Source organism: Egretta garzetta, unplaced genomic scaffold, assembly GCF_000687185.1.
Source record: "Egretta garzetta isolate BGI_Z169 unplaced genomic scaffold, ASM68718v1 scaffold663, whole genome shotgun sequence".
In the NCBI taxonomy this organism is placed as follows: domain Eukaryota; kingdom Metazoa; phylum Chordata; class Aves; order Pelecaniformes; family Ardeidae; genus Egretta; species Egretta garzetta.
The window spans coordinates 714,074-724,627 of NW_009259122.1; the positions used below are offsets into that span (position 1 = coordinate 714,074).

The window sequence follows — 10,554 nt, forward strand, 5'->3', positions numbered from 1 at the left end:
CTGGAGCGTGTCCAGGGGAGAGCAGCAAAGCTGGGGAGGGGTCTGGAGCCCCGGGCTGCTGGGGAGCGGCTGGGGGGGCTGGGGGGGTTCAGCCTGGAGCAGAGGAGGCTGAGGGGAGCCCTCATCGCTCCCTACAACTGCCTGAGAGAAGGGGGGAGCCGGGGGGGGGAGGGTTGGGTTTTTTCCCAAGGAACAAGTGACAGGACAAGAAGAAATAGCCTCAAGTTGTACCAGGGGAGGTTTAGATTAGATATTAGGAAAAATTTCTTCATTAAAGGGGTTGTCAGGCGCTGGAAGGGGCTGCCCAGAGAAGTGGTTGGGTCCCCATCCCTGGAGGGATTTAAGAGATGGGCAGACGAGGTGCTTAGGAACAGGATTTAGTGGTGGAGTTGGCGGTGCTGGGTTAACAGTTGTACTTGATGATCTTAAAGGTCTTTTCCAACCTAAACGGTTCTATGATTCTATGACTCTGGCTTTCTCCTGAGTTAAACTGATGTCATGTGGAGCTGTTGGGCTGAATTAGGCGGAGTAGGAATTCCTAGTGAGATAGTTGGCTCAGGCCTTTAGAACTTTGTCTTCAGTGGACTGGACTAGTCTCTGGACTAATCACCTTCTTCGTTACATGGCAGCTGTGTTAGATGAGAAGTACATGAATAAAGCTGTAACAAGCCTTCAGTTTTAAAGTATTTCATGTTAATCATACAGTACACTAGTGAGTAAGTTTGTCTTGCAGACTGCAGTGACCAAAATAGATCTCGCTGGAGAAGGCACAAGCTACTGATTTAGAGAGGTGTATTTATTTTCTTTAATACAGAAAAGGTTCTTACTGTCCTTGAAGAAGGGGAAATGCCTAATCTTGTGAGTTTAAGGGAGGCTCAGACAGTCTTGAACTGGATTTTAAATCAAGGAGCTGTCCCCGACAGAGGGGAACATGCCATGGTACCATTCTCCCAGTGAAATGTTCCCTGCCTGTATGAAAAAAGCCGGTATTGGTCAGCCTCCTGCGTTTTGCTTGGCTGAGCCTCATTGGATGGCTTTGGCAGGACCTCTGGTTTTGAGTCTGGATTTATTCTCCTGTAAGTCGCAGCAAGTCTTAGAATTGTGCCAGGATTTGTGCAGATGTCACTGCCTTACGCTTTCACATTTACTTACCACGATGTCTAATACGTGTTGATGTTAAGAGGTGATGATGCGGATTTTCTAAATCCTTAGAGCTGGTATAGTCTTTCATCAGACTATGATCTAATCTAATGTAGTAGTTTGGAACTGTTCTCGAGTTTCTAGAGTAGATAGGGGTTTTGTTTTAGATATTAATGCTCAATATGCAATTGACACAATTTGAATGCGTACTTGTGTAAAGCATGGGTGTATATTTTGCTGTACAGAAAAATAAGGTTACACCAACCTTTCTTCTGTTTTCCTGAAGTTCTCTCTGCCTAAATGCCTTCATGGACTACTGTTCTCAATATTTGCTGGTTTTTGTAACTGGGAACTACCGATTTTTTTTTTTTTTTTTTTTTTTTTTTTTTAAAAGAGCTATCTTTAGTTGCCATGGTTTTTAGTTTATTAAAAAAGTTTTGGCCTTACAGTTCTCCATATGCCTGAGGCTAGCAAATAAATCAAGTAGGTGGCACCTTAAAATGTGAAAGCTCTGAAACTGCCACATGATGCTGTGGATGCTAAGCTTTCCTAATTTAAGAATAGGATTGGACAGGTTCGTTGGAGGTTGTTAAATGCTTAAAATGTCTCAAGCTCACAAAATCCCCGAGATGTAAATTGTCAGAAGCTGGGAGAGTATTTGGGCAAAGTTACTGCTATATGCCTGCCATGCTCTTGCCGTCTTTCCTCTGTGCTCACTTTGGGTCGCTGTCAGGCAGGATGCTGGACTATATACACACTACTGACTTGCCTCTCAAATGTAAAAGGTCCGTAGTAAATTTCAGTGCAGTCTTTCAGTTCAGACGGAATTTTTTCAGACTGGTTTTCCAGTTTGTGGTGTTTCTGCTGCTGAATTATTTCCATTTTCTTCTATCCCTGCCCCAGAATCTCATAAATGAAGGGTATGCTGTTGCTCAGCTTGTAAACCAGCTGCACGATACTGTTGTTGAGAGTGAAGATTACAGTGACAAGCAGAAATCTGTCATAGTCGAGAAACTTGCGGTAAGCCTGTAGCTTGAGCTAAAAACCCCCCACATTAATTTCCACTGATAAGAAATGTATGTAATAATTTATTTTTATTTTTAGTTCTGAATGTTTTTTTGGTAGAACCTAAATTTTTGTTCTGAGAAATTTCATGCGAAGGAACTACAATCCAGTGAAGTCAATTATTAGCCATATTATATTCTTCTAACGGTGCTCAAGCAAGAGGTTTTGTGGGTTGGTTGGTTCGGTTTTTAAATATAAATTAAGAGGGAAAATTAAAGCAAGATTTTAAGTCAGCACTTAAATTGGGAACTACAGAATGCAAGTTTTTATGCTGGTGTGTAAAATACGCCTTTTCCAAAAAATGAAAGAGTTAATTAACTTGATAAATTTTGACCAAGAAGAAAAGGCAGCAATGGTGGAGGTTTTGCTAAATTCTCTGAAGGTAGACAGGAGACTGTGGATGACCTGCAGAGCGATGCGCCTAGCAGTTTGCTGCCGTGCAAATGGTGCATCCCTTCCTGTATGACAACTGTCACATCTTGGCCTCCTCGAGAAGATGGAGGACGGAGAGGTATTTTTTCTCAGTGATGTGTGACTGCTAGAGAAGTCGTTGCTAATTAAGTAAACAGTTGACAAACTTCACCTTGGTGTTCTCCGTTGTAACGTGCAAGATGGCTGTCGTGAGCACTACCATTTTAAGAGGGTTTCACCTTCTCTCTTCTGTTTGCAGGAGGTAGACAAATGCTTGGCAGATGGTGCTGATGAATACTTGCAGTTGATGAGCCTCTGCGCCCTTGTGATGCAGCAGCTAACACAGAACACTTAACTCCTCCAGCAGCTTTTCGTTTCACGGGTGGCTGAGGTTCTGTGCGCAGGGACCTGTGTACTTCTGTGCTGGTTTTGCAATAAAAGGACTGCTCAGCAGTTGGGAAGGCGCACGCATGCTGGAATAATTGAGGTGGTTTTTTTTTTTTACACTAGGTTAAAGAGAGCTCTGGTTGCTGAGGGGCCAGTTATGTTCCTGCTTTGTGAGTCTTTGTTGCAGATTTGCACACAGAAAGGTAAATGCATAGAAAATGAGTGTATATATACCGTAGTTAACCATCAGCTGAAAGCAGAGAAAGGATGAGTGGTTCCTTCCAGCCCTTTCTGTTTAGTTTTGAAAATGCATCTTGGCAAAAAATCACATGACTGAACGCAAGGCTTCAGGATGAACCCATCACCTGAGGGAATGTTTCCTACCACCTTCATCTTGTATCAGACCTTTTAGCATTAGATGTGGTAAAAAAAAACCAACTGTCTAGTATGTTGCAACTTTGGTTTCACTCAAGCTGTGCAAGAAAAAAAATGTGGGCGACAAGTAGGTGATGGGCCAAGAGCCATTCCTGCCTGGGTAAGGAACACAGCTCCCAGCAGCAGCAGAGCACCTTGGGGCGGTCTTGGACCCCTTCCTTCCACGGCTGCCCCTTGGAATGCCTCTTGGAGGCTGGTTACTTGGAGAGGTGAGGTCTCATACTGCCCTGCCCCCCCCCCAAGTGCTGTCACAAAAGGCCTTAGGCTGGCAGGCTTGTGAGCAATGTCAGCACAGATGAAGGAACCATTTTCTACTCTGCTGACAGGGTATTTCAGCTTGGTGGACACATGTCCATCAGCTGGGGACAGCCTCTGGCAGTGGCCAGGCCACAGCACTGCAATTGCTGGCAGAGCTGGGAACCACCCCGAGGCCCAGTAACTGATAAAGCTGGCACTGCAGCCTTCCACCCCCCCAAGGTGAGACTGGCCAGAGGCAGCCACTCACGCACACCCCCAACCAAGCAGCACTACTTACACTTTACGTGAATATAGAAGTATTTTATTGAACATTCAAACTTCATTAAGACATGTGCAATATGGCAAATTTTACTGGGTTTAACCCTAACTAAGACAATAGTATGATTGCTTGCTTGCTGGGGCTTAGCAACAGGGTCCAGATCACACTTACCACTAATTAAATACTTTATTGAATAAATACATATGAAACAAAAATGCATTTTAATGCTTTTATAAAAGTTTAGAGATTTTGAAAGGCCTTTCCAATTCAATCTGAAGTGTAAGTACATACAATAAAGGAAGGTAGGCTAGTTTAACATAATTGGCTGACTTTATACAGCACTTGTATCTTTTAGTCCATAAGTAAATTATTAAATGATAAAGAACATCTAATACAACCACTTCTATGGAACTAGGAAATAAATTTCTAATAAAGAAAAAATTTACAGACCCCATGACTTTCCACCCAACCCCAACAGTCTAACCCTAAGGTGGATAAAGCCAATGGCTTTCCCCACAAGAGCTCACGACAGGAAGTCGCTTTGCTTATCAAAAATCTGTATTTCTGATCCGTTATGAGCATTGAGACAAGATTCAGTATATCCCCAAAGAAAGAAGCACAATGCACGTGAATCGCCTATTCAGCAACAGCGAGCACTGCATTCGCAACCACCTCATCCCAGGGATTAAATGAGATCAGCCACATTCATCGGCATCTCCTCCACTGTAGTATTGTAGAAAGTCTCAATGTCTCGCAGGATCCTCTTGTCCTCTTCAGTGACAAAATTTATAGCCACACCTTTTCTGCCAAAACGACCGCCCCGGCCAATTCTGCACAAAAAAACAAGCACATTTACATGCAGGTTAACTAATCCACTTCAAACCTTTGCAAAATCTGTTCATTAACTGCTGCTCTCCTCTCTGCCACTGGCCAGTTTACGCTGCATTACTACAGGACTAGTTGCTACCAAAGTCACGTCTGGTCAGGGAAAGCTAGCCATTAGTGCCACCAGCGCGGAAGAAGCGTCCATCCTACGGAGAGTAGCAGAGCAGAAGGTTACTCTCTTGGCTGCAAAATAAGGTTTATTTAACTGCATTTAACCGTTGGTACTGTGGTATGAAGTGCTAGCTCAGTCTCCCTCCCCCCTGCTCAACTCACACGCCCACACCACGCACCCAACCCCAAGCGCATGGCAGACGGAAGATAAGCTGCTGTTCAAAACTCACTGTTCTTGAGCTAATCCAATTACATCCAGCGACTTGGAACAGCCAGAGCACTCAACCTGAGAATTTTAACTCAATGTACTGTTTCCAGGGGGAAAACTTAGGTTGGCTTTTTTAAACGGAAAAATCCAAGCTCAACATTTTTGTGTAAGCCCAAGTCAGTCACTAACGCAGCAGCACAGTTTAGTTGCACCCACCATCAGTTCTACCTTCCTGCAGCCTGCGCAGCGGAACACCTAGTCAGCAAGAGCTAAATACACAATGGCTCACAAGACTTAGTGAATAATCATGACAAAAGAAATATATAAATACCAACTCGCTCTTTATTCAAACTGTGCCGCTTACGAATCCACGTCCTAAATTAGGTCAACGCCGTTTCTGAGCACCATCTTGTGTCATCAACTGCTGCTACCGACTCCTGTATTTTTTTACATCAAGTAACAAAGCACAGTTTACTTAATTTAGGGACAGTCACTAGAAGCAGTTAACTAAACCTAGGGAAACAAAGCTCAAATTGCTACCAGAAGACACGCCATGAAGTAAAGAATGCCACCGTAAGAGGAGCTACCAAGAGCAAACACAGCACACAAGATGAACACTCAGCTGGACCGCCAGAAGCGAAGGCGGTTCCATACAGCTGGTTGCACGTCATCACTCGGCAGCAGCAGCAACTATGGAGGAGCCAGGGCCCGCAGACCGAGCTGACACTGCTCTCAAGGTGCTATGGAGCCAACGCTGCGCTCTCAAGGTGCTATGCCAGGAACGGCTTTTGGAATCTCACTCCACAGCCTACAGGACAAAAAGGCAGCTCGGCAGCTCGCCGTTCCCCTAGGTCTCAGCAATTATTAGCCACCACAGACCTCATCATGCATCCAGGTCTTCCCACTGCTTTGTTTTGTCCGAAAGTTCTGTTCCTGGTTTCAGAACCACAGCTGTACAAGTCAGGGCTTTTTTAAAACAAAGCCACAGGTAGTTTATTCCCCGCTTGTTTTTTAGCAGTCACTGTACGAATGGATGCACAACACCTATCATTGACAAGGACTAAAGGGAGAAACAGGCGAGGTTCTGTGCGGATTTCTGCAGAGGATGTGACACCCAGTGTAGCGCACCAGCTAGAGGGTAGAGCCAACTGACCTGTGAATGTAGTTTTCACGATTGGTCGGCAGGTCGTAATTTATAACCAAGGAAACTTGCTGCACATCAATGCCACGAGCCTGAAAAGCAACACAAGCCTTTAATGCAAGTCACAGGCTTTAGATTAAATTGTTTTATCCCATGCTTTTGTCGACCACAAGGTTAGTGATGAACTACAACTGTGTAGTCCACAGTGGAGCGCAGTCTTTACTCTTCCAAGAAGCTCCAAACAGCTCAGGCTACAAGAACCATCACTGAACTATGAAGCTTTTGGCACCACATTCAAACATAAACACATTCAGTGGAAGACAATACTCACCAGCAAGTCAGTGGTGATCAGGACTCGGCTTGATCCTGACCTAAACTCTCTCATGATAACATCCCGTTCCTTCTGGTCCATGTCACCATGCTGTGGAGTTAGAAAGTTATAATTACTACAGCTCCAATACTCCAGGCTGGAATAGCCTTTAAAGAACAAAGTGATGTATGAGACCCAGCGTCCCTACCTGCTGTGGGAACAAAGCAGGTAGGGATAGAAGGAAGCATTTTTCTTTAAGCAGGGGGAACGATAATACAGCACCGCACAGCTATATCATAACTTTCCTGCTTTTCACTCTAGTTTAGCTCATTACAGTTTATTTTTTGGTACATACACGGCATTTTGGAAGGTACACACAAGTACCAATTCTTACCAGAGCTGAGACTGTGAAGTCCCTGGCATGCATTTTCTCTGTAAGCCAGTCTACTTTTCTCCTTGTATTCAGGAAAATAACAGCCTGTGTAATGGTCAGTGTCTCATACAAATCACAGAGAGTATCCAGCTTCCACTCCTGAACAGAACAAAGGAGACCAGGGAATGCACCATGCCACTGACATTTCAGTACCTAACAAGGATCCCAAACAAGGGATAAAACTCAAAAGCAACAACCAATTAAGCATGCTGTAATGTGCAATCGTACCCAGTATGACCGGAAGCATTGCAACAAGACATCAAGCAAATTTTCTGCATTGACTGTTGCACCAAATCTTAAGACACAGGACACTGGACATTAAGAAAGAGGTCCACCCTAGTCAATTTTGATCCAGTGCAGAGTGTTTTTCTTCTTCTTGCATGTACTCTACTAGCATTATTACAGAAGCCAAAGCTCAGCCTTGGTTTCTGTAATTTTAGCACAGTGCTTTAACAAGAAGGTAAGAGAACTTAGACTTAACTTGTCCAGCCAGAGCAAGTACAACCGATACCAACCTCTCTTTCAACATTAATGTAGAATTGCTTGATACCCTCCAGAGTCAGTTCTTCCTTCTTCACCAAAATACGTATGGGATCTCTCATGAATTTTTTGGTCACTTCCAGCACATCCATTGGCATTGTAGCCGACAGCAACACAACCTAGAATGCATTACTGGGTTAGCACTTGCCTAGGACACCAGCTTTGATTTAGCCAATTCGGCAGCTCACAGCTACACTGTAACGAAACCTGCACCCATCAATTTAACCATGAAAATGTTTTTTTACCTGGATGTTTGTGCTTAATTTTTGAAAGATCTCATAAATTTGATCCTTAAATCCACGGCTCAACATTTCATCAGCTTCATCCAGAACAAACATTTTGATCCATTTTGGTGCTATTAAATAAAAGAAAGTATCTCATGAAGTTTCAGAAATGCACCGAGTACTTTTTATTAACGTCACTCTCCTTTAGGACTAAGCTTTTCAGTATAAGTCTCTACAGCAACAGCAAGCACATTACTCTTACTGGGTGTGAGATTTATATTGGAAATTTATTATCAAGAGCAAAATTGAATTCATACTTACAAAGGTAGCGTCTGTTTAACATATCAAACACACGCCCTGGAGTTCCAACCACAATGTGCGGAGCCTCAGCCTGAAGTTTCTGCATTTCATTGCGAACATTTGTACCACCAATGCAAGCATGGCACGTTGCTCCCATGTAGTCTCCAAGGGCCAGAATTACCTTCTGAATCTAAAATAAACCCTTCCATTAGTAACAGCTCCTGGTACATTAAAGATTAAGCCCTATTATCATTGATGCTTATGGAATTTGGAAGCTAACAGAGCAACAAGCATTATGCAGCAGTTCTAAGGGTTAGAAAAGGCAGTTGCTAATGATTTTGCCCAACTGCTTATTATTGAAGTTGTTTACTAGCCAGCTTAAGTCAGAGGGGCACACAGGTTAAATTTTTGTCCTTGCTAGTTGAACTAGCTGAAGTGACTACCATGCATCTGCTATTCTCAAGTTTAAAGCAGGGCCTCCAGAAGTGAACTCAAGCTTTGAACTGCTAAGGCCTGCACTTTAAGCACTTGCAGAAAGTTCATAAAAGAGTGTACAAGTGCACTGCTATATGCAGTGTCTTCAGAGTAGAACAAGTGCTAAACATGCTGATCAGAGGTTCTTGTTCCACTAATCTGCTTTTTTTTTTTTTTTTTAGTTTTCTTCCTGTCTGATTTAGTATGCTTAGTTTTACCTTCAAGAATCTTCACTATAGCACTGGCATCTCAGTATATTCTAGTTGAAAAAGACAGGAAGTTGCATATAATCTATTTTCTACTCTATTTTGAGTTCTGTTCAACATTTCATCTTAAGTCCCCTCGTTACTGGTATACATTAATCCTAAAAACGAAGCATCCTGTAAGTTTTATTAAACACACCCTCTTAGTAGAACAGCATACCAAGCCTTAAAGGTGAACAGACATGCAGTAACATTCAGTCAGGAAAACATCACAAAAAGATACAAAAACAATGAAGTGACCACATGCGCACTGCAGTTTTCATGTTGCACAACTGCACGCAAGTTTAAATAGCTTCCAAAAAGTACGTTTTGTTTCCACTCAGAACACTGTGCTTTAATAACATCTTATTTTGTTTTTTCTGAAGATGCTCCCTCAGAACTATACACAGCATAGCAGCTGGCTCCTGCAACGCTGCCCCAGCACACCCTCCACAGGCACCAACTCAACTGTTCAATCAGGCAGAGAACTTGTGGGACAGAAGCCAGTTTATATCCCCCATTACTCAACACAAAAAGGGTTCTGAATGGATATCAGTTACAGCCCCTTAAAAAGTCTGTTTATTGTCTCACAGTTGTGAAACCTGAAACCTATGCAACACACAAACAGCTTTTTTTTTTTTTTTAACTACACTATCAATACCTGTTGAGCCAGTTCTCTGGTAGGGGCCAATACTAGTGCTTGGGTCTCCTTGAGATCAATCTCCAACTGCTGCAGGATGGAAATAGCAAATGTGGCTGTCTTGCCAGTACCTGACTGAGCTTGAGCAATCACATCATACCCTAAAAAAAGTAGGATACATATTTACTGCTCCCACACAGGTCATTCATATTTAGTTTTATTTTATTCCCTTTGAAATAAGTGATCAGTATTAAGAGTTCTCTCCATTTCAGGTCAGTCCCGAAAGATGGTGTACCATCATATCACTTGTTCAATAAGGATTAAAAATAGGTATTATCGCACAGAAATAAAGCAGTATATGCATTTTACAACATTTTCCTAATTATCCGATGTTGGTATCAACAAATGAATCGCCTACATACCTTTGATGCATGGAATAATAGCTCTCTGCTGAATAGCTGAAGGCTTCTCAAAACCATAAGCATAAATGCCCCTTAGAAGGGATTCTTTTAAATTCATATCATCAAAATTGTCAACAATCTCATTCCAATTGCTCTGTAATAAAAAAAAAAAGACAATATTAAATCCAACAACTATCTCTGTCAGCAATTAAATTCTCAAATCGGTTCACACGTGCTCACCTCAATGACGCCATCAGGGTCCATTCCCTCTGGGCCGCCATGGTCTCTGTCACCAAACAGAACAAACTGTTAGCACAGCGGCAACTAACGCGCAGAAGCTGCCAAAAGCCGTATCCAGAACCCGCGACAGATCATTCTAGCAGGCGCTTTGATATTTTGCAATTTGGTATTTTGGAGTAGGAACTCCCACCCTCCTCTCCGCACCGGCTTGGGTGCGACTCACCCAAGCCCTAAGCTCTCAACGCGACGCAAGATCATCCAAGCCTTCAAGCTGCGGCGAGGCTCACCCACCAGAGAAGCACGGCTCGATGCGGGGTGAACAGCCTCCCCCTCTAACAGCACGCCGGCAAGGCGGCGGCCGCACGCCCCAGCGCACAGCTCCCCCTCACGGACGGCATCTCTGCAAGGCGGGGCTCTGCGCGCCAGGCCCCGCAGCCGCGGGGAGGGAAC

The 10,554-nt window shown here is 43.5% G+C and overlaps 2 protein-coding genes and 3 non-coding genes across 6 annotated transcripts in view; 1 reads left to right on the top strand and 4 right to left on the bottom strand.

Annotated features, from left to right (window-relative positions):
- The window catches only part of RFC4 (replication factor C subunit 4), a 16,330-nt gene extending 13,104 nt beyond the window's left edge, over positions 1-3,226 (top strand). Inside the window, exons 9-10 of one of the 2 annotated variants that reach the window (XM_035891153.1) lie at positions 2,044-2,160; positions 3,127-3,226. In XM_035891153.1, the coding sequence (XP_035747046.1) occupies positions 2,044-2,160; positions 3,127-3,150 (141 nt within the window). In that variant the 3' untranslated portion in view covers positions 3,151-3,226. Of the gene's footprint in view, positions 1-2,043; positions 2,161-2,875; positions 3,088-3,126 lie in introns of those variants that run through there. The other variant, XM_009635537.2, reaches the window with a different exon arrangement.
- Positions 3,227-3,981: 755 nt separating this feature from the next.
- The window catches only part of EIF4A2 (eukaryotic translation initiation factor 4A2), a 7,290-nt gene continuing 717 nt past the window's right edge, over positions 3,982-10,554 (bottom strand). The window contains exons 2-11 of the mRNA XM_009635539.2: positions 10,105-10,150; positions 9,886-10,018; positions 9,485-9,624; positions 8,129-8,297; positions 7,829-7,938; positions 7,559-7,702; positions 7,005-7,142; positions 6,632-6,721; positions 6,313-6,392; positions 3,982-4,785 (exon numbers count right to left, since the gene is read on the bottom strand). Of these exons, the coding sequence (XP_009633834.1) occupies positions 4,641-4,785; positions 6,313-6,392; positions 6,632-6,721; positions 7,005-7,142; positions 7,559-7,702; positions 7,829-7,938; positions 8,129-8,297; positions 9,485-9,624; positions 9,886-10,018; positions 10,105-10,150 (1,195 nt within the window). The 3' untranslated portion in view covers positions 3,982-4,640. The remainder of the gene's footprint in view (positions 4,786-6,312; positions 6,393-6,631; positions 6,722-7,004; positions 7,143-7,558; positions 7,703-7,828; positions 7,939-8,128; positions 8,298-9,484; positions 9,625-9,885; positions 10,019-10,104; positions 10,151-10,554) is intronic.
- On the bottom strand, positions 6,795-6,921 carry LOC118451965. Its single transcript, XR_004841578.1, has one exon. It is a non-coding gene; the product is annotated as a small nucleolar RNA SNORA63 (small nucleolar RNA).
- LOC118451966 lies at positions 7,323-7,505 on the bottom strand. Its single transcript, XR_004841579.1, has one exon. It is a non-coding gene; the product is annotated as a small nucleolar RNA SNORA81 (small nucleolar RNA).
- LOC118451967 lies at positions 9,702-9,771 on the bottom strand. Its single transcript, XR_004841580.1, has one exon. It is a non-coding gene; the product is annotated as a small nucleolar RNA SNORD2 (small nucleolar RNA).